At 35.5% G+C, this 22,979-nt stretch overlaps 3 protein-coding genes across 5 annotated transcripts; 1 reads left to right on the top strand and 2 right to left on the bottom strand.

The window, feature by feature from the left end:
* Positions 1-5,418: 5,418 nt before the first annotated feature.
* On the bottom strand, positions 5,419-6,816 carry LOC123193302 (probable WRKY transcription factor 49). 2 transcript variants are annotated; one of them, XM_044606199.1, is made up of 3 exons: positions 6,401-6,816; positions 6,152-6,298; positions 5,419-6,062 (listed from the first exon to the last, which is right to left on the bottom strand). In XM_044606199.1, exons 1-3 carry the CDS (start codon positions 6,691-6,693, stop codon positions 5,573-5,575), a joined length of 930 nt encoding a protein of 309 aa, XP_044462134.1. In that variant the 5' UTR covers positions 6,694-6,816; the 3' UTR covers positions 5,419-5,572. The 2 variants fall into 2 exon arrangements, with proteins under 2 accessions (XP_044462134.1, XP_044462142.1); XM_044606207.1 differs by having other exon boundaries at positions 6,152-6,295.
* Positions 6,817-12,239: 5,423 nt separating this feature from the next.
* On the top strand, positions 12,240-14,561 carry LOC123229436 (laccase-17-like). The gene is made up of 6 exons (XM_044655244.1): positions 12,240-12,358; positions 12,448-12,599; positions 12,684-12,928; positions 13,003-13,131; positions 13,221-14,183; positions 14,276-14,561. Exons 1-6 carry the CDS (start codon positions 12,242-12,244, stop codon positions 14,404-14,406), a joined length of 1,737 nt encoding a protein of 578 aa, XP_044511179.1. The 5' UTR covers positions 12,240-12,241; the 3' UTR covers positions 14,407-14,561.
* A 1,296-nt stretch (positions 14,562-15,857) lies between these two features.
* LOC123192094 (probable protein S-acyltransferase 16) lies at positions 15,858-20,743 on the bottom strand. 2 transcript variants are annotated; one of them, XM_044604560.1, is made up of 7 exons: positions 20,351-20,743; positions 18,170-18,262; positions 17,990-18,091; positions 17,747-17,824; positions 17,570-17,668; positions 17,361-17,456; positions 15,858-16,506 (listed from the first exon to the last, which is right to left on the bottom strand). In XM_044604560.1, the coding sequence occupies exons 1-7, from the start codon at positions 20,627-20,629 to the stop codon at positions 16,390-16,392; spliced, it is 864 nt and encodes a 287-aa protein (XP_044460495.1). In that variant the 5' UTR covers positions 20,630-20,743; the 3' UTR covers positions 15,858-16,389. The 2 variants fall into 2 exon arrangements, with proteins under 2 accessions (XP_044460495.1, XP_044460500.1); XM_044604565.1 differs by lacking the exon at positions 17,990-18,091.
* Positions 20,744-22,979: the final 2,236 nt, after the last annotated feature.

Genomic DNA, 22,979 nt, shown 5'->3' with positions numbered 1-22,979 from the left:
TCCATTACCCGTACGTTTGCCGTTTAGCAATAATTTCTTGAGATGCATGTATGAGGAGAACCTCACAGACATACAACCTTTTTATGACAAGCAGACCGAAAGTTCTGCATATCCTGCATCAATGGTTCTTATCAACTTTATGCATATTAAGTAATTTGAGTTCCGTATGCATCTGGTAACCATCTCCAAAGCAGAATCTGGTGAAAGAATTTTACATTTGTTCAGTAAAAGGTCAAGAAATGGCTCTGTAAATGCTGTAAGATTAATATATATGAATTCAACCTACAGGATCAATGCATTGACATGTGATTGAACCATGCTTTTTGAATCAGTATAGTTCTTGAAATTTGCTTTAGTGTTGTGAACGGTTTTCCTCTTCCTCTTCAATAAACTTTCAGAATAAGGGTTTTCGATATATATCCAAATCATATTATTTGTGACAGTCTTGATTGATCACATGAAACCTTTCAGAAAATCTTGTTGGACTTTAATTTAATTAGTTTTATAAAATTGACACATTATTAATATCAACCCACTTAGGAATTTTTCTATCAAATGCCACATTGGGCTCATAGAGTGAAGAATTGTCGTCCTCTCCAATTCCACCAATTCTTGTCTCTTCGGTAGAATTCTTATCTTCTTGTACAAATCCTTGCTTAAACCTATCAAAATTAGTGGGCTCGATCGCTTGGCATGACTTGGCTTGAATGCGTGTCCGTCGATCACTCAAACCAACTCAGCTCGATGTAGAGCCTCTTTCTCAACCAACAACTCTGCAGTCTAAGCCACTTGCTCTTTCTGCTTCTGCACCAGTTGTACATCAAAATTTGGCCACCCATTCCTGCTAAGTTGTCAATAATTGCACCATTCTTGCTGCTGTAGGGTCTCAATATCTCAAATGTATCACTGCTTTTAAAGTGTTCATATAAAAATTTATTATAATATATATAAAAATATATAACAAGTGTGCTCAAACAGAGAGAAATGTGCTCTTTCCTTCGTATACCAATTTTCTTCATTCATATTAAATTTTTTTTATTGCCAGCCTGTGATTTTTTTCCCCATTTTTTATATAAATTTTGTGTTCTTATTTTGAGTATTTTGCGTTTATGTTGTTTGCTTTTCATCGGGGCTTCACAACAACCTGCTGATCCCTAAAAAAATTAATGATACAGGTCTTTTTTTTTTGTGATTTTTTTTTATAGAACAGCTTTATATATATAATTATATGTTGTAAGTTGAGCACTGATGTTGGCTTTAAAACAAAAACACTTACAGACTTGATATAAGACATTTAGAATCACAGATTTAAATAAGTCCAAATATTATAATAAAGTGAAAGCCAAACCGCAAGAAGCACCTGCACCACAAAATAGAAGAGCCACCCACTCGGAAAGATGATACTGGGCAAAAAGTTGCAGAAGAAGAGCAATATGACAAGAGCAGAGAGTATTAAGGCAAGATGCTACTAGGCCAAAAGTTGCTGAGCAAGAAATAAGCATATGGAAAACATTTATGAGACGTTTAAGTAGGTAATTTTTTCCCTACCCTGATACCCTGAGTCAGATGAAACTTGTCTTTTGGCGCTAGCTCAATAATGGTTTCGTTTCCAATTCCTATTATTCAAGTATAATATTTAATTTGTTATGGACAAATGAATTTTGAATGTTATCTATAAATAGTTTGATAAATCCTGCATAATCAACTGTTAAGCAGGCGCAACCCCGGGCTCTAAGGATGCTTGACGGCCGTTCCTCAATGCTCGAACCAAGTCATCTTGATGTAGAACCTCTTTCTCAAGCAACAATTCTGCAATCTCTGCCACTTGTTCCTTGTGCGTCTCCATCAGTTTAACAGTGTGTTCATATGCCTTAGCTACCCATTCTCTTACCTTCATTGTCAATGATATCACCAGTCTGTTCCGCTTTCTCATCTCAAATGTGTCATCTCTTTGAGGGAAGGAAAGAGAAAGAAGACCCACCTTGTCACTGAAACCATATACTGCCACTTGGGCATCTCCAAAGTCCTTTTTAAGGTTTCAACTTTTCAATAATGTGAATCAATTCATATTAGAATAATAAAAAAAAAGTCAAGCCAGTGTCCTTCGGACACTTGTTACTGACATAATCAAATAATTTATCTTATCAATCATATAAATTAGGACTAAAAACAGCATTCAGTAGATAACGAATAATGTGAGTGCCTAAAACATATGACAAGCTTATTGAAAGTGCTTTTCCAAGCTCCCAACCTCACATTTCTTCAAAAATTGGTGATGTACAAGTTTCCAAATGTCACTATCTTCAGTTTCTAGTGAAATTGTGTGTTTCCAATATCATTTAATTCATTATAATATTGAGGGTTAATTCCCTGAAGTTGGTATGGACATTGGATAATGAATATTGAATAACTATATTCCCTCTGCATGGAATGTGGAGATTGCCTAATGTGAGGGAAGAATTTTGAGGTTGTCTGCAATAAGAAAATCCCAAGAAGCTCCAAATAAGAAGCCACAGGCCCATAATCACATATGCAAAACATTTATGAAAATAATGCAAGAAGTTTTTATACAAGCCGGGTCTAACACAAGATATTAAGCTCAAAATAGGCAAATCCGAAGCCTAAGCTCCAAAGGAATTGGACTCAAGCTTGAACACACCAGACCTAGTACATTAGACCCGAATGACAGGCCTGCGAGAAGTGTCTTCCCAGTGCCAGGAGGACCGACAAGCAGTGCTCCTTACGGAATTTTTGCCTAACTCAAAACTTTTCTGGGTTATCGAGGAAGTGAACAGACTCCATGATTTCTTGCTTTGCCTCATCACAATCAGCTACATCTTTAAAGAAAACCTGAATCATCAAATAAAACATCAGAGCTGTTTGTTATTTGAATGACCTTGTACATTTAATTTTGTTACTCTAATGCAGTCGAATCATACAGCAGCAGCATAATAATAAATAGCAGATGTATAGCTGTTGCTAACCTTATCTCTTTATTATTCTTATCCATCTTCGCAATAGTTGATTTTCTGGGCACCTTAGCCACCAGGTCCACCCTTCATTATACGTGAGATCCAAGTATGACTTTAATACTAAATAATATAAATCTTAGGAGAATCACAACTAAAAAACTAGTTATTGAGATTAGAAAACTCAAAATTATATAAATCTCACATTAGAAATTTTTACTTTCTAACATGTGATCTAAGTCTCTAATCTTGTACTTAGGATTCTAGCAACACGCAATAGAGGGCTCCAAAAAAAGCAAGGGTCCAAACCTCATCAATTCTTGATACCAGCTGAATCCACTCCCATAAATTACAGGAATATAATCATGAGGACCTAACTCTAGAGCTTCCTTCAGATTCTCCTAAAAAGATCTGACGCTTCCTATTTTAAAATAGAGCATGCTCTGAAATATATCTTTCCAGGAAGAATTAGCATCAACAGGCATCTGTTTAAACTCATCATCGGTTTCATTTGCATTGCGTCGGGTGCTTTTCACATACACCATGGCAACCGTTGTGTTTGAAGCAACAATTTTATATCCACCAGGGCAGGTTCAAGTGGCTTGTTTTTGAACTCTTGGAAACTAATCTTAAGAATAAATCAAGCAGCTTAAATTAAAATGCATTTTAGCTGTTCAACAAGTGATGCATGGAAACAATTGACATGATCGGCGTACTTGGTTCAACACATTACTAGGCCGCCACACTATGTATGATCAAGCATCGAAAGCATTCTACCAAAACAAATCCTGAACAGTGCATTTTAGAGTTCCTCGGCAGATAGATCATCAGAAAGTGCAACAATTCATAACTCAATGGATCGTTGTTAACATCTTAAGCGACCAAGCTGGGCTTTAGAGAAGGGTCGATTGAGGCCCTACTTATCAAGGCCCACGAACCCCATGTTTGAGGGATTAAATGTAAGAATTTTACGGTGACGTTCTAATGTAATTTCTCATAGAATTTAAAGGAGGATAAGTCAAAGAAATATATTATAAGGGACAAAAACTATATACAATAAATAAAAAAAAAAGGGAAATCGTGTCTTATAACAAAAATAGGCCTAGGCGAGGTCTCGGTTTTAGTTATGGAAGGCTATTTTAATTTCAAAACATAGGCTGAAAAGTTATATCCACAAAAGGTATAATGAAATTTTAAATTTATATCCTCTAATTTTAAAAAATTCAAACACTTATTTATTACTTAAAATCTATTAAATTTTTTTTATTATAGTTAAGGATAAAATTGTTATTTTATCAATAATATTATTTTATTTTCTTTTTTTCAAGTTTTAAAAATTAATAATTTCACTCTTAATTTAACATTTTATGTTTTGAAAAATGACTTCTTCTATCCCACCTAGGTTTTTTTTTCAACCACATTATCATTAGTGCCATTGTCTTCCCACCCTCACCATTAAAATTGTTCAAACGACTGTTGTGGGAGATTGTCTGATGAAGAGATGACGAAGGGATGTGTTTGAATGGCTTTCATGAAACATTTCAAATATAATTTTGTTTTAATTTTAATTAAAATTTATATTCCAAGTTACGTGACATTAATATGTGGATAAAATGATAATATTTAAATAACATATCCAAGGGAACATTCGTATGTATAATTTAAGATATATATTAGGCTAAAGATGGGAGAATATCAAGGCAACATATTTATATAATTTTAATAGGGCCAAAGGACTATTTCCCACCTAATGTATGCTGCAATCTCAACTTTTCATCTTTTATCTTCGATAATATCAACTATTTACCTATGAACAGTTAAAATTAACGAAATTCTAACCTCTTAAAATTTTATCTCTTTTTGTCTTTTTAAACTTTAAAAACTAAAAGTTTCTCTAAGCCTAAGTTTTAAAAAATGACAGTTTCATATTAGGATTTTGTTTTAAAATCTTCGATGACATCTCTAGCTCCATTGTCGACGGTTTCTCCCTCCTAAAGTATCTTCTCCTTTCGGCGGTCTCTTTCCTTCTATTTGGATGTCTAATTAATGTTAGAGAAGCCATGGAAGACGAAGCTGTCGTCTTCCACGACTTCTCCAATGTAGATTGGACATCTAAATGAGAGAAATGAAACCGTCGGAAAGAGAGGATGCTTCAAGAGGGGGAGGTCATTGACAATGAAGTCGGAGATGTCGTCGGAGATTTCAAAACAAAACCCTAGGATGAAACTGTCATTTTTTAAAACTTAGGCTGGAGGAAATATTTAGTTTTTAAAGTTTAGGGAGACAAAAAGAGATTATATTATAGTTTATTTTTAATATTATAGAAAAAATGACGATTTTACTTTTACCACCGTTAATTTGAACTGTTCATAAGTGAGTATTTAGTATTATCAAAAATAAATAGTAGAAATTTAAGATTGCAGCTCGGGTGGGAAATAGTCCTTTGGCCAATTTTAATATCTATTATATGGTTCAACTTTGATTAAAACATCATTATTTAGTTGACATCAAAATAAAGATACATTAATTAATACTTTGTAATTAATAATTATAACCCACTAAAATATACACCTTCTCCTAATTAAAACTCTAAACATTAAATTTTAATACAAGCCCATGTCAAAACACAAAGGTGAATAACCAGGAGACCAGGATAGAGAGGACGGTGAAGTGGGAGGTGAACGGTAAGACGAACACGAAGAAGTAGTATTGGAAGAAACGTTGGTGGCAGAAGGATTGCGAATCAGCAAAGGCACCACATCTTCAAGCAGGCCTTGTGGGCTGACCATTAGTCCTTGATCTGCAGCTGCTGGTTCGTCAAGTGTCCTTGGTGGGGCTTCAGAATTTAAGTTTGATGGGGTCTGATGGGCATCTTGTGGCTGCTGTTGGGGTTCCTGAGCCTGGGGATTGGCTTGTGAAATGGTTGTTTTCTGCTTCTTCAATGGTGGAGTTGGTTGGGTCATTAGAAAATATGGGTAAGCAAAGTGAAGGTGGAGCCCTTCGTAGGTGATTATCAGGGTTTCTGGGTCCTCACAGGACCTTTCCACTTGCTTCTTTGCACTGCACCTTGGATTTGTGCATTTGTAGTAGCTCCTGTTAACAACATATGTAGTCACATTAAGCTTCTAACAACACTAAATGAAGAAGATTTATTAGGAGAGTTAGCTTTATTGGATAATTACCGAGGATTTGGGCTATTTTTGATAGATTTTTGGCCGTATTTCCTCCATTTATATCCATCATCAGCCATCCCATTGCCCAAGCTCTTGATTTTGAGAGTATATTTATGATCAAGCTTACCAAATCCCCCTTCTATTAATGAAATTCTGCTAAAAAACCAACGTTTAATGGCTTTAGAAAGAAACCTGACAGACAGCAGACAAAGGTATATACATAAGGAACTTGAGAAATATTAACTATCAAATTATAACCTGGCCTTTGAAAGGGCTTCGGAATATTGGTCATTCTGAGCTGTCAACGATAACGCATTCTCGATATCTTCAATGGTTGGGCCAGAATAGACGGCTGAAGTGAGCCTGTTAACAGTCTCTTCATTTGCAGCTGAACTTGACTTGGGTTCAGTTGCCTCTTGTGGTAGCACAAACAATGGAGTCTCATCATCGTAAAGTTCCCTTACAAGTTCATCTTCAAACCAAGAAGCCTTCTCAGTCTCCATTAACTTCCTCAAGAAAACTAGATCCAACTCTGCATAAGAAGAAAGCATCAAACTACCCAGCTTTGTTAAAAGAAGATGAAATGAGAAGGGTATAAGAAAAAGAAGCAGCTAGCAGGCTTATGAAAAAGAGGAGAGAGTGGAGTAGATGAGGAGGAAGTTGTGACGTCTACGTGTGTGCCCTCTTCACATTAAATTCTGACTTATTGTATTATCATTTTTATATTCCAATCTTGTCAACGTTTACACTTTTGGTTAACTGTAAAATAGGGCTCCACCATTTTATCTTTCACTTCACCAGCATCCAGCATCAAGATTCACAAAAAGTAGCCAACATTTGAAGATGGGTTGTTTAAGATTTTTACAATAGTTGAAGCTAGTACAGATCGATAGCATTGAATTCTTATTTTGTCTTGGTTACATTGTCTTTGATAAGATTGTTACATCAAAGGTGGACCAAATCTACCTGACTCCTGACCCCAATTCAATTAACTAAAGCAAGAGTCAACCACTAAAGAATGCATAACTATTATATATGACTTTGAATTATCTCCCAAGTCTGTATGCCATTATCATAATTATCTTCTTAATCAAATATCCTCAGGGCAGTTGAGCATGTATTATTATAATAATGCTTAGTATTTATTAGAACTCTATATGGGCATATTAACACTAGGTTTCCTAGGTGAGGCTGTTTGATATTTCTTAAGTATAATATTCAGCATTTAGACTTTGAGTGAAGGAATGAAATTACTATATATTAATTTCCTGCATGCAATATTATTAATTCTTCATGAGAAACACCTGTATATAACTTGTAAATGGGACTAAATTTGGCAAAAAGCTTCTTTCGAAACACTGTTTTCAGGAAAGATTCTGCTTAATAAAAAAGTCATCTCTACAGTGATGAACATGTGTCACAGAATTCTTGAAAGATCGGTATTCAGAGATTACCCAGAAAATTTTGAGGCAATAATAGGTGGGAACAGCGAAGAGATGCATGTGCAGAAATGGACAACCAATGCCCAAGTGTCTTTGATGGAGTCATGTTATATACAAATAGAAATCAATCTGCAACACAAGATGATGTTATTGAATGGTTGCTTCAAAGTGAGGGAAGTTTTGTAAGTATGCGGCTTTGACTTTGTGAATACTAGAAATCCACCGTGACCCGGAGCAGATGGAGACAAAGGGTGGCTGATTGGCTGGGTAGAGTTGACTGTCAGAGTGGGCTTAGGTTAAAAGGAAGGTGCGTCGGTTAGTGCAGTGGGGAGGGGAAGTTGATTAAGACCAAATCCTTATGGACGTTTATCAAAAGTCAACCCTTTATTGGCGTGGGGTTGAGTTTCCTGTGATTGGGTGACACGTTGGATGGTGAGAGCTCAGCCTGTTTTTAATTTCACGTGTGGAGAATGGAGCGGTTCGAGCTGTCCCATTCCTGGCTAGCCATGGCAAGCCTTTTTGATCTTAGAAAATAGAAATAGAGGTGCAACCAACCCATTTTAACTTTTAAAAAATAGGTTTGGTCAAGCCTGGGTGGGACCTTTTGTGTTGCGTCAAGCTCGGTAAGTGCACTTTTTATGAAATTTCATTTTTATTTTACTTTCTTGGTAATTTCGTATACTCCAATACAAATGGAAAATAATCCTTGTGGACTGTAATTTTTGGTAAAGGAATCTTACCCTTTTTCTTTTCCGTAATATTATGGATGAGGAGTTAAAAATGTAATATCTCTTATGCTGGGCCAAATACGAGGAGGAAAAGGAGTGAGCATAGGGATTAGGCCTGAGGGATTTTGAATTGAGGTTTCGGTTGAGGTATGTTTTTTTTTTTTAAACTTATTTATCATAGTGATTATAAAATTAATTATTAAATTTAAAATGTTATCTTTAATTAATTTAAGTTTAAATAAATAATTTAATTTAAATAAGATTATTTATTATAAATAAGTGCCAGGTCAAATTAAAAAAATTTAGATCTAATTTAATTTCATTCGAATTGATGATAAGTTTTTAAATGAAGTGTTAAAAATTATTAAAAAAGAAGATAGTTATCAGTATCATATAATACACTATACGTATCATATAACACGGTATAAATAAAAATAATATGTTTCATAAGGTGTATCAAATTAATATGATACTGTGAATGTATTATATAAAACAATATATATTATTGATATAGATCGATACACCTTTTTAAATAAAATGAAGATATAATAGTGGTGTATATGAAAAATTTTAAAATTTTTAAGATAGTTGTGACATTTTTCAAAGAATGATATGTCAATAATATATTTTTTTATTTTTTTAAATATCATATGATAAAATATAATATATGATATAAAAAATTGGATTTTTTATACACAATATAAGATAAGATTCAATTATCATAGAAAAGGAGAATAAAAATTGTCTTAAAAGAAATCAATGTAAAGAGGAAAAAAAAAAGAAAAAAATTGATATGCCATTAATGAAAAACATCAAAATAAATGAATCTTTTGGAGATTTGATAAAATTAATCTTGACTTAAAATTAAATTAATTCGACTAAAAGTTAATTTGGGTTCAAATTTGATAGAGTAGAATATCGAATTGATACACCTTAATTGAAAAAAAGAGTTTTTTTTTTATTTAATTGTCCATTTTTTATCTTTTACTTTTTGTCTTCGCAATGGTCATAAAAGCCTAATAATACATCAGTATTAATTATTTTAACTGCTTTTTAAACCGTCTATATATGTCTACTCATATTTTTATTTAATATATATTTATAATCGTATTTATGTTTGATTTTTTTTTTAAATGAAAGTTTTTCAGTCAAGTGCTTCACCGACCAATCAACTATTTTTTACCCAAAAAGCCTTTTAAAAATGAAAGTTATTTAACTAAATGCTTGGTCTGATACTTAGCTTGAAGCTTGATTGAGTGGTTGACTAACCAATCATATTTTTGTAACTTTTTGACAAAAAGGAAATAGTTAGCTGGTCAGTCAAACAAATTTATGTGTTCGGTTCTTATTTTGGACACCGGACTTTGTTGATTGTAAGAAGGGAAATGGGTTGAGTTGGGCACCAGTAACAAGGATAGGGTTTGTTTTAATATGGGCTTGAGCTCATTTCAAGATGGCCCAATAATGGTCATGATTAAGCCCAATGTATACAATTCGGGTCGCCAATATTAAGGCCCTATAATTTTCCCGCGCAAACACCGACTAAAAGGCGCCGCCACTTTTGAACCACGATAAAAACCGAGTGGGAGGTGGGCCAATCCTGAACCACGTAGACAGAGTCAGTCACTGATTTCACGCCACGTGTCCAAACAAGATTCGGAAATAGTTGTCACTAAACCGCCTTAAAAATCCCGTACACTACAACCCACCGTCACCATAGTGCATGCACATCCCCAATTTTCCCACTCTCTTCCCAATTTTCAAAATTTCAAATTTTCGAAAACCCTTCTATTTAATCCCCCCCGCCTTCTCCAAACCCCGTGTACCTGTTTCATCCAGCGGCCGTTCGACAATGGAAGAAGAAGGTTGCACAACTCCGAAGCGTATGATCCCTGTGGCGTCTGTCTGTCCACCACCTCCAAGGAAAAAATCAGTGGCTGGAAAAAAGCGAGACCAGCCGAAGAACGGTTTTTTTCAGCCGCCTGATCTTGATGCTCTCTTTGCCATGCCAGTAAGAAGGCAAGCTTGTGCTTAGCTTAGTGTTTTCCGGTTTCGTTATCGTCAGTTTCTCTCTTTCTTTCTAGGTAGTGTAAATAATTGGTAGTGAGGATTGTTAGCAGTGAAATGGAACGAAGGAAGTAATTTGTTATTCAAAGATTAATTTATTTATCTTCTATGGAATAGAACAGATTATGCTATGCTATGAGTTTTTGGTTTTTAGAAATTGTTACGAGATTCCGCCATTGTCAGGCAATGGTTTTATCACTTACAGAGATAGCTGGCTACGGCTGTAATTTGATCTGAAAATGTATTGAGGCAGGCTTTAACCTGATAGTGATACGACTATCCATCTTTGGAACTGGAATCCTATGAAAATAAAATTATAATATGTTTGACACGGATTTCAAACTGGCACTGAATTTCAGAGTATATTTTATCTCCATTTTTTGTAACTAAAAAATTCAGAATTAGGGCAATAGTAAAGGTGTAACATGAACATCAAACATGGAACAATTTCACATTCAACAAACCCCTCAAGCCACAATTTATTAACCCTGGGCATTCGGCCAGTTCATCAAGCAATACAGAAGTGAAGGTAACATTTTATATCCATTCTATACCCGCAGAACATATTTGGGCAGTCTTGAAGATTATCGAATATTTACAAGATTAATGTTTTTGTTAAGGTTTGTCCTATCATTGTATAAGAGAATAGGTATAACGGTTTGCTGTCATATATAATATTTTAGTTTAATTGAGTAATCTATTGTTATGATATAGTTTCTTTTAGACATATAATCAATCGCGATTTTATTTTTATGTTTTGTAATTCATAATATATGATAGTTTAAAAGATCACTAATTATTTAGTCAATTCCAAACAACCCATATGTCTTTCATGATTTGTCTACCTAGGATTTTGGCTTGGGTGTTCCAGTGACTTTGAATCCAAGTTTCTAAGTTTAGAAATGGTCAATGAAACATTCCATTTCATGGGAAAGAAAGAAAGAATGAGACGGGCAGATACCAGTCATTTTCAATTGTAGGCATGAAATTCGATGGCACATCCTTCTCTTTCAACCAGTTGGTAGAGAGAAAACTGGGTGATGATGATGATTCCACGCTTTCTTTCTTCAGCTTCTTCATCAGCTTTAAACTTTAGGGTTCACAGTCTACACGATTGAGAAAATGATTGAATTGAAGGGAACCAATTAAGAATTTACGCAAAATTACCGGTGATACATTTTTAGTAATTGAATTAACGTTGCTTGCATGAAAATCATATAATATATATGGTCAAAAAGAACAAAATAGCGAGAGGAAAGTGCCAATAGTCAAGGCTTAAAATCAAAGAGAATTAGAATAAGAACTGTCTTTTTCTGCAACTACCCAGTTTCCTAAACTCCCCTATTAAGCTAAATTCCCAAGAATTGGCCTGAAGAAGCAAAATTTTAACACTTGTCTCATATGGGTTTCCCTTGAAAGAGCACATGTCGATGTAGCTTAGCAGATGAATCATCAAAAGTACCATGATGGGAAAAAGGAGAGCCAACTTCAAATGTGAAAAACTTGTGTAAACTGTATTAACTAACTTGTTAGCAATTAAAAATGTACAGACTGCTCCTTATTTCCTTGAAATTAGGGTAACTTAATTATGTTCTTATACAGGAACCAATAAGGGAAGGTCCTTCTGGCAATCAAAATGTTCATTCAGATATTGGTTAGAGAGAAGTCTTACTTTATCAACACTCTAAAATTAAGCTAGACCAAAAACAGTGGCGCCGACAAGGTGACCATCTAAATTTTACATTGAACATCCATCAGGTTTTAATTAACTTAACTAATTAATCTCTGATTAATGACCCCCTTGTTACCTAATCATCCCTTCTATATAAACCACCATTTCTCTTTTCCATATTCACTTCGCTATGGGAACCTCTTATCTTCCTTCATGTGCTTCAATGGCTACTCTGTTGTTTGTTTTTTGCCTTGTATCTCCCTTGGTGGAGTTTGCAGCAGGCATAACAAGACACTATACCTTCAATGTAGTACATTGCTAACTTGTATCGATTTTTTGTTTTGTTCTATTACTTTTCTCCATTAATTTTAACTTGTTACTGTTGCTTATTTTAAGATCATGTACCAAAATGTGACAAGATTGTGCCACACAAGGAGCATTATCAGTGTGAACGGGCAATTCCCAGGGCCTCGGTTGGTGGCTCGGGAAGGCGATCAGGTCATTGTTAAAGTGGTTAATCATGTTTCAAACAATGTCACAATTCACTGGTATGAACCTATCTTTCTCAAATATGTTATCATTTATATAAAAACTTGATAGATTGTGGTTGATTGTTTTGTTGGAGAGAACAGGCATGGAGTTAGGCAGCTGACATCCGGGTGGGCCGATGGACCTGCATATATAACACAGTGTCCTATTCAAACTGGCAAAGCCTACACGTATAATTTCACCATTGCAGGACAGAGAGGAACTTTGCTATGGCATGCTCATATCTCATGGCTAAGAGCAACGCTCTATGGACCCATCATCATCCTCCCAAAGCGCAATGAATCTTACCCATTTCAGAAACCCCACAAGGAAATTCCTATACTTCTTGGTAAAAAAAAAACTTTGAAGATTCTGTAATACTTTGCCATGAATTCGGATATGCATTGATGTTTGGAATTACAGGAGAATGGTTCAATGTAGACCAAGAAGCTATCATTAGCCAAGCTCTTCAAACAGGAGGAGGTCCAAACGTTTCTGATGCATATACCATTAATGGTCTTCCAGGGCCACTTTACAACTGCTCTTCTCAAGGTTAAACATCCTGTAAAGAAGGTTTCCAGGGGCATTGTGGGGATTGACTAATACTTGATTTTATGCAAGGTTTTGTTTGATTGTTGTAGATACATTCAAGCTGAAGGTGGAGCCTGGAAAAACCTATCTTCTGAGACTAATCAACGCTGCACTCAATGACGAGCTCTTCTTCAGCATTGCTAATCACAGCCTCTCTGTAGTGGAAGCTGATGCCGTTTATGTCAAGCCGTTCAACACAGACAAGCTACTGATAACTCCGGGCCAAACTACTAACGTTCTTCTGAAAACCAAACCTTACTTTCCCGATGCCACCTTCCTCATGGAGGCCAGACCTTACTTCACTGGCAGGGGAAGTTTTGACAATTCAACCACCGCCGGCGTCCTTCAATACAAGCGACCAACAAACCTCTCATCCTCTAAAAAGCTTCCTTTATTCAAACCAACCCTCCCTCCGATCAATGCCACTAACTTTGTAGCCAACTTCACCGGGAAATTCCGTAGCTTAGCGAGTGCAAAGTATCCTGCCAATGTTCCTCTGAAAGTAGACAGGAAATTTTTCTTCACTGTGGGACTCGGGACAAATCCATGTCCTGTAAACACAACTTGCCAAGGACCTACTAATAGGACCAAATTTACAGCTTCCATTAACAATGTGTCATTTGCATTACCTTCTACTGCAATTCTCCAATCCTACTTCTTTGGACAAAATAATGGTGTATACACTACAGATTTTCCGGATAATCCTCCGATTCCGTTCAACTACACTGGGACGCCACCGAATAATACTAATGTAAGCAATGGCACAAGAACTGTGGTTTTCCCTTTCAACGCAAGTGTGGAGCTGGTGATGCAGGCCACTAGTATTCTTGGTGCTGAGAGTCACCCTCTCCATCTCCATGGATTCAACTTCTTTGTCGTTGGATTTGGTTTCGGAAACTATGATCCTAATAACGATCCTAAAAACTTCAATTTGGTTGATCCTGTGGAGAGGAACACTGTTGGTGTTCCTGCCGGTGGTTGGGTCGCCGTTCGCTTCTTTGCGGATAACCCAGGTAATAATTTTCTGGGAAAAAATACATGAGTTCACCCTATCAAGTTCACCATTCTCATATGATTCAACATTGTTATATTACAATTTATACAGGGGTCTGGTTTATGCACTGCCACTTGGATGTTCACACAAGCTGGGGACTGAAGATGGCATGGATAGTTTTAGATGGGCCACAGCCAAATCAGAAGCTACCACCACCACCGTCTGATCTTCCCCAGTGTTGATAATCTTGGGGCTTGACTGACCATTTCTAGTCCGGACTGGAAAAAATAACTTTTCTGAGTGTTTTTGAATCATAAACCCTTCTCCTTAACTTAATAAACTTGCAATTTATTTTTTGTGTGATTCATTAATAAGAAAGGAGAAAAGCTTTTACTGGGTCTGTCTTGCTGTAATTGTGTTGTTGGAGTATGTAGCAGTCAAGTGTTTAATGTCAGCTGGATTAAATTCATTACCTACTTTTGAGATTTACTATGGATCTAAACTACCCAAAAAAGCTGCTTTTACAAGCACTTTAGTCTTGTAATAACAGCACTTTGCTTGAATACCAGCTATAGCTACATTCATGGTTTAAAAAAAAGCCAAATAGGTACACCCACTGGAGGTTGACTTGTGATCTAGATAAAATTAACTTTAAAAGGAAAAAAATACAATGTTAACTTTATAGAGGCTACCCTGTTTGATTGAATTCTATAGTGGAATATAGCTGCCCTTTATCAGAAGCATAGCCCATCATTTTCAACACTAGCAGACCTATGTACTCTTTATTTCTTATCATAGTTGTATTTGGTCGGAACGGCCTAAAACACAATCAAAAGAGAACGATAAATAATTGCTTTTGAAACTAGGTTTCCCCTGCTTCATAAACAACCGTCTACAACAGGATTACAAGAGGTCAATACCCAATTACTCAAAGCATTATATATATTTTACAAGTTTATGTTCTAGTATCCTCTGCAACAGAGTAAATGTGGAAAAATACTGTTCAAATTCTTGGTCAATGGTTGGTTTCCTCTTGCCTGGTTGAGTGTCTGCAATCAAATGTAAATTGAATACCCCACTCAGAAAATGAATAAAAAATAAATAATTTGAGTGCTTAACATGTTTTCATTCACATTAACGAAAAATGATTAGAATAACTGGACTTATAGACCACCCATTTTACTTGCAAATCACACATGGCATGGAACTTTTTTTTTTTCTTAATCTAAAGCATAAAGTTTCTGGTTCAAACAAATGTACCTTTATCACTGCTTTGCCTTCCAGAGTGAAGGACATATATTTTTGGATTCACCTCATTGCAGTACAGAAAATCTTCAGTTTCCTTATCCATGTAATGCTTCATGATGTCCTTATCATATCCAGAGCAAAAAGTAATCCATAAGGCTTTCATAATCAATTAGAGGCTCATCAATGTTCTCAGCGATGCGTATTCCATCAACATAATGGGACGGGTAGAGCTTTTCACCCAGACAAGTAAATTGTTCTTTGCCAATGTCACCAGTCACCGCTGCATCCTCCAAAGAAAAATTTATTTCACCAATGTTTGGGTAGGAAATTGTCATTTGGCCAGAACAAGAAACCAGAACAAAGGGAGACAGGACTAATGTCTGACGCCAAATATCTTCCAATAATGTAAACATGTTAAAATCATGTAACAGAGAAGTCACATCAATTGATAAAAACAAACATTGAATCTATTGAGAAAATTAAGGAAGATTGAGTATAGTTTACAGAAACTTTGTTTCATTCAAGTTACGTACAAGGATTACAACCCTTTGTTAAGTTACATGGAAGACCGGAGAGCTTTGACTACTTCTTTGTACATGTATCAGTTGGTTCTCTATAATTGAAAATCAGAAGGAAAAAGAAGAAGAAGATGAAAATATAAAAACCCGTCCTAATTCTAATTGTTGCCGATATTGATTTGCTTCAGTGGTAGACAAAGGCTGTCTTACAAAATGTTGCCTTCTCAACTCACCTACCTTGCAACAGAACACTTCAAATGTCCCAGGCCGAAGTATCAAAGGTATAAGGTACATGATGGTATCACTGTATGCCTGAATTCAAAACAGGATACCCTATAAGCACTAGAAAAGAAGCTGGGTGAATCATCGGAAGACTGGCATTCATTCATCTTTTGACAGTTCAGAAGTTGCAAATGTTGTTATTTCCAATGGGGATGTCAGGGCCAAGCAATCTTCAAACTATTTTAGCACAGATGCTGCACCAGCTGTGTTATCATAGGCTGTACGGAATTGGAGACCAGAACCAATGTGTCTTGATGTGGGGCAAACCCAGCTGAAGATACTTGGACCAAGTACCTGAAGAATTCATAGAAACCAAATCATATAAAATTGATATGCACAACAAAACAGACTCCACAGTCATACTCTAAATTCAGAATTTAACTGAGAAGGACAAGATGTTTCCACTCCAACTTTAACGGTCTAACCCCTCTGGATTTGTAACATAGAACAAAAAGTATAAAAGTATCCATCTAGAACTATATCTGGGTAAGCCGGTAAGCCATTCTTGATGGAGCTCAAATAGAATGATGCCCACGCAAGGTGGCCAACATTTTGCAGCATGTCATCCCCAACCAACCATATCTAGGCATGCTAGACTGGTCAGGCCACATGAGCCTGCCAGTCTGCCACAGCACATAAGACAATTAGGTAGATCATAACATTCTGATACCCAAGAAAGAAAAGAAAATATATATAGCTCAATACGGACTTATGTGCAGAGCTCAATAGGGACTTATTTGTCGTGAACCCCAAAAATACATAACACAGCAGTAACTCTGAGTTCCAAGAAAACATGGTATTGCAAATATTGCACTTTGGTGTGCAAATACATCGAGAAATTTTCACCATGATGCAGTTAAACCAGAGCTGTGAATGTGATCTACTTGCACCAAATCATCATACTTTTCAGTCGACAACTATTGGCTTCTATGACAATCAAATGAGCTAATACTTTCAAAGAGGAAAATTGCCACCTAATCCAAAGGGTGAAAGCCCAATGCAACAGAAACTACAACCTAATTAAATGCTGAAAACTCCTTATGTTCATCAAATGCACATATAGTTGAAGAACAAATAGTAAAATTGCCTACACTAACTGAAGCTATGCGGTAGATCTATTACCAAAGGAGGTGGAGCAAAATACTTACTGTTGTAAGATTTTCATAGACGCCCAGATCATATGGATGTTTATAAACATGCCCACCTTTCTCTGCAAGCCACAAAGCTCTCACTCCTTCATGGTACTGGAAGAAATATTCTCAGTAAGGAAAAATGAAAATGCCCCAATTAAACAGTGGACCAAAATTTGAACTCATATAGGCCACCAAGTATGAACAATTTGATAGAAATAATTCACCTCTATAGTGGTTTTGTTTTGCAAAATGAGGTAGATATGCCAACCTAAAAGAACGCTCAGTGCCACACTCAAGGGGACTAGCAAGAGTCCAGAAATGACCTGGAAATGACAGATGATGAGCACAATAAGATATATTTGAGGTTCTAACACAAACAAAACAAAGAATCATCAAATTACATAAGCAGTTCTGTAGGATCCTCCTCTTTGTGGTTCATCCTTGAGAGGATCAGTAGATAGACTACCCACAAGCAAAACCTGAAAATTCAAAAGAAGAAAAGAAGGAAACTAAACATTGAGTTTTAAACTTTTCCATCATAACTAACATAAAGTAGAGATACAGGACACAAGCAAATAAAAGAGCATCAAGAAACTGCAAAAGAAAATATCCAGATTACTTTATTATAAATAATTACAACATACCAGTGAGTAGATGCATGCAACCACAGCATACAAAACAAAGACAAAGAAGACTTTATAGTTTGCATGGCCAACGCAGTTACTTATCCAAATGCAGTGGTGATCCTTAAAATCAAGAGGGACTACTTTAAGGCATTATCCAGGACAATGAAAGGCATGAACAATAACATAGATCATGCATACCATTAGCAAAACACATCTTTTGCAAACACGGCAATGATGTGAACGAGGAGGTTTGTAGTGGGAACACTTTTGACAATACCTCAAATCTCCTCCCTGCAAAAAGATTCCAAAGAAAACCATATCATGTAAGCCAGAGTTCAAACCATACGCTAAATAAATAATGTCACATCTCTTTACCCCAAATATTAAGTTCAACAAATGAGCTTAAAAGGGGAAACCAGTTGATTACAATATTCATTATTTCATATGCCTACTAGCATCACCTTTGTTTAAATCAACTGAAGGACATCCAACATACAGGAAATTCCTCATAAACTAAATTCGCATTTCCCAGAAAACTAAGTACAAAAATTCATAGGAAAAACCTAAACGATAGATGACAAACACCACTGTATGGGGTGCAGCATTACATTTTAGCTTAAAAGGAGATCCGAAGAACAATCCCTCAAAACCTTAGAGCAACGCCTTGCACCATTGCATGGATTCTGTTCCTGCAGTGTACTTACTCACCTCTCATAATATATTAAGGCAAAGCAAATCACAACTACTAGAAAAATTAACTTAAGATAATTACTTCAGCTAAGGTAATGCTCCCTAGAATCAGGAAATCAAGTAACCAACAACAATTCATGAGTTGCCTCAATGAGATAGGTTCATTATTTGCATTCTAGATAGGATAAAAAGAAGTTGGTTTTGGAGAATAATTATGCTCATAGTAGATCAAATGGAAAAATAGAGAACCCCAGTGATCAGAGTTCCTCTGATTCCTTTCTTTTTATAACATTTAAGGTAATGGAAATAATGAAATAAATTAAATTTGCATAGGGCATCAATTCTATTGACCGAGCTTGTTGATGTAACCAAGCTACAAAATAAAAATTTCACATGTGCCACTACAAAAATATGATATTTTAAGCATATACAATTTAATACTAAACATTGCAGGTTGGTTACTGGAGAAATAGAACTTCATATAGTCAATAAATATCCCAAAAATTAAATTTTCTTGGATATCAATATATTTAAGAAGAGATCAACTCTGATAAATTAATGGCATGAAAGAGAAATGCTTGACACAATTATTAACAAGTGGACTTGGTGCTGCATTTAAACTCTCTGACAATGCAAATCCAAAAGGAAGCCTTTCAAAACGACAAGAACAAAAATCCTTTTACAAATAAGACATGGCAATTGAACTTTGGAAAATGTTTATTTTATTTGTTTTATTCTAATGTTTGCACATTGTGATCTGTCAAGACGTCCAATGACCTTAAGTCATGCTATTGTACCATCTAAGCCATACACTGCCCAAGAAGGAAACAAGAGAAGCCCATCCAAGACAAAGGTTGCTCAAAGATCACAACAACAATAAACTTATCTGGAGTTAGAACTACCATTTATCAAGCCATAACAATAACAGCTAAAAGCATCAGTCTATCTCCAACACTACGACAAAATAACTAACGTTATTGTATGATAAATAAACAACAGGAAATCATGACAAGAAAATTATGAGTTCTTGCCATTAATTTATGGTTTTACCTAAAGGGCAAAGAGCTTCTCCCCATCATCAAATGAGTGATGCAACGAATACAACTGGATGCAAAATTACCCTTTTGTGACCACAAAACCTTCACCTTTGTGCTACATCAATTTGTACATTAAAGTTTATATTAAAAATTAATAAAATCAGTATTATACTTTAGTAATTACCACATCCTTAACAGAGTAAAAGGCATTTAAACCATAACCCAGGTGAAAAATTATCCAGCCTGAACCAATAATTCTACATTTGGAAACATCGACCCAAGTAGTCACAACTTCTAAATTCCAAACAAATCCTACGTCTGCTAAGTACCCCATCTCTCAAAATTGCATAAACGGAAGAAGTTAAACCAGACCATTATTTCAAAAGACTCAAGAAAAATCTAAACGCAATGTCTTCTCATATGTCTCACCCCAGATCAGCTAATACAAAAGCAAAAGCCAAATTATATCAACTCATTACTCAATAATATCATCAAAATGCTCTACAAAAAGACATTCCTTTAACCTTATACAACCAAAAGAGGTGACACATGCAACAAGAAGGTCAAGAAGATAGAAACTTTAAAAAAACAAAGTAAAATAAAAGAAAATTCTATTATCCGAATATGCAGTTACAGAGGAAGCCTAATGTACCTTGCGCTTGATCTCGTGTATCGTGTTTTGATCATCTTCAATATCGGGCATGTAATTGGCCGGGACCCAACCCGGATCCCGGAAAATAGCGACAGAATAGTTGACCATACACATGAGAGCCACGGCGGTGAAAACGACGGCGTTCATGATGCCAGGAGAGGACATAAGACCGAACCATTGGTCAATGAAAATGAAAACAGTGGTAAAGTATACGTAAGAGATGACGAAAACGACGACGATTACGGGTAGAGAGAAAGTGAAGCCTTGCTTCATTGTCATGACGACGGAGGCACCGACGTTATGAAACGACGGCGTCTCCGTGGAATTATTAAAATGAATAAGAAATAGCGAAAAAGTTTAGAGGTTGGTGACGGGTCTGTACAATTCTGGATAGTGCGGTGACGAACGAAATGTTAGTTTGAAAATTTTACAGGATAGGCCTTGACTTTATTTATTTTACAAAACGCCCCATTTTAAGACGAAAATGTATTTGTAACCACACATATTTTTGATTGCTTCATAATTCTTCGGATGAATTGTGATTTGAATTGTGATTTGAATTAGAACTAAGATATAATTTTGAGTTTTGAAATATGATTTAATTTACAAACTTGTATTGTTAATTATTGACTTTGAATAATTTTTTTAATCACCCTCTACAAATTCTACTTTAATAAATATTTTTTTAAATATTAAAATTAATTTAAATTATTTTCGTGTCAACCATAATCCTATTTTATTTTAATCCGTGTCAAATTATTTTTTGTATTAAACTAATCTTAAATTAATTTTTTTATACCATATCATATTATATTAACAAATCATATTCAAGGTAAGAAAATAGTTGATAGCCAACCGTTCATAATTATGCCAAATCTGAAACAGTAATAGTCTATTTTGGGCCGGAAGTAAATTGATAAAGATGATTTGGTGGAACAAGATCGATCAAGGTTAACATTTTGGAAGATCAGATGGTGGTGGTGGCAGTGGCAGTTTCTGCTGGGGCCCTTTTCCATTCTTGAATACGTATCCAAGCCATTGTCGAGCTGCAGCCGGTGTGCAGTTCCAGATGGGGATGCATGAACGAAAGTCGCAAATAATTATCACAAATTAGCCAAATGACAGCGGTAAGTGGTTTAATCAATAAGATTTTGATATTTATAAAGCACTACGTGCAGTAAAAGTAATTAAAATTCATGCATGTGGGAGTTGTCGTGGGGGTCTTCTATATAATTTCGGAAACCACCAGGATTTTCTGAGAGAAAACGAATGGGAAGACGCCGACGACAGTGTTCCTCTCAGCAGGGTCAACGAGGCTGAACTTGGCCAGGTCTTTGTTGGGTTGAAATCGCTAAAGCCTCGACCAACCACAAAGACGTTAAAGCCATGCATGTGAAGATGGTGGCTCCCTGCAGTAATTATCGAGATATGTATAAATTTGAAGTCATGCAGAGCCAAAGCCTAGACAAACAACAAAATGGGCTCATTTCTCGGACGGAATAGCAGTCGGTCATGCATTACTTTAGAGTATTATCCAAGGCAGAGAGAGAGTTGCAGACTGACTAATTGTCTCAATCTAATTTTAACGGTATTACTTGAGGTTGATGCCTGAAATGGCCTTGACAAAGATATATTTTGAAGTCACATGATTGAAACTAACGCGCAAGTCATGGCTGAGTCAATTTAATTGGTTCATCTAGATAAGGAAACGAAGGAAAGATTGAGTGGAAAATAAAATAGCCATGGAAAGGGATGGATTTGAAGGGAAATGCGTGGGCATGGTATGGTTGTGTAGTATTTTTCAATCTCCTACTTGTTAGCTGTCGGTTGTTCCTCATTTACTCAACAGATCTAACCTTGTAAATTACTTGTTCTTGCTTCAATCTTCGTGTAAACGTATTTGCTTATACTCAAACAACTTAATGGAAAAAATTTCGAAATCGAATCTTAAATCTAAAATTTGATTCTAGCCAAACTAAACCCGAATAATATTATAATCAATTCGAATTGTTTGGTTTAATTCGAATATATCACTAGTGTTGTGCAATAAAAGAAGGATGGTAAACCATGCAAAAACCCAAAAAAGGGAGTGTCATTAAGATATTTAAAGATAAATTAAAACAAAATTTTAATCAAATTATAGTCCTAATCAGTAATTACCACTTGAAAAAATGCTGCAAAAATTTAAAAGAAAAAAAAATAATTAGGCAGGACAAATTTATTGGATCTATTAACCACAACAACTTGGGTTTACAAAGAAGAACAATAGGCAAATCGGACATGAATTTAACTCAGGGCACATTTGACCGCATTCATTTGACTACTACAATAAGCAAAATCAACAATTGAAAATTGCGTATCTAAAATTAATTAGTTAAAATATTTTGTTATGAAGAATATAATTGCTGTTAGTTTATTGAATTTTGGGATGCCCTTTATAGGGCGAGATCCGGCTGCCCAGCTGGAGTTTGAATCAAACCGGTTTAAATCCGACTGTAAATTTAGCAATTCATCAGAAAGTTACAAATATATTCATTTTCTCCCACAACTCTTTATCTTTTTTTTTTTTATAACTTTTGTTTCTGACTCTTTTCTAATGATTCTTTTTCATCTTCATTTCTAATATCTT

The sequence above is a fragment of the Mangifera indica genome, chromosome 1 (assembly GCF_011075055.1).
Source record: "Mangifera indica cultivar Alphonso chromosome 1, CATAS_Mindica_2.1, whole genome shotgun sequence".
Taxonomy (NCBI): Eukaryota; Viridiplantae; Streptophyta; class Magnoliopsida; order Sapindales; family Anacardiaceae; genus Mangifera; species Mangifera indica.
The sequence above is the reverse complement of the archived record's forward strand: the minus strand, read 5'-3'. Positions and strand labels throughout refer to the sequence as shown.

Excerpts from the sequence above, each read along its gene's own strand:
- LOC123193302 (XM_044606199.1), bottom strand. The coding sequence starts at position 6,693 with ATGCTTTCTTCTTATGCAGAGTTGGATCTAGTTTTCTTGAGGAAGTTA. Across the intron at positions 6,299-6,400 it reads GAAGCCCTTTCAAAGGCCAG|CAGAATTTCATTAATAGAAG; the intron begins GTTATAATTTGA and ends TTGGTTTTTTAG. Across the intron at positions 6,063-6,151 it reads AAAAATAGCCCAAATCCTCG|GAGCTACTACAAATGCACAA; the intron begins GTAATTATCCAA and ends TGTTGTTAACAG.
- LOC123229436 (XM_044655244.1), top strand. The coding sequence starts at position 12,242 with ATGGGAACCTCTTATCTTCCTTCATGTGCTTCAATGGCTACTCTGTTG. Across the intron at positions 12,359-12,447 it reads CAAGACACTATACCTTCAAT|ATCATGTACCAAAATGTGAC; the intron begins GTAGTACATTGC and ends GCTTATTTTAAG. Across the intron at positions 12,600-12,683 it reads AACAATGTCACAATTCACTG|GCATGGAGTTAGGCAGCTGA; the intron begins GTATGAACCTAT and ends TGGAGAGAACAG.
- LOC123192094 (XM_044604560.1), bottom strand. The coding sequence starts at position 20,629 with ATGACAATGAAGCAAGGCTTCACTTTCTCTCTACCCGTAATCGTCGTC. Across the intron at positions 18,263-20,350 it reads TACACGAGATCAAGCGCAAG|GGAGGAGATTTGAGGTATTG; the intron begins GTACATTAGGCT and ends ATCTTTTTGCAG. Across the intron at positions 17,825-17,989 it reads TTGCATGCATCTACTCACTG|GTTTTGCTTGTGGGTAGTCT; the intron begins GTATGTTGTAAT and ends TTGAATTTTCAG.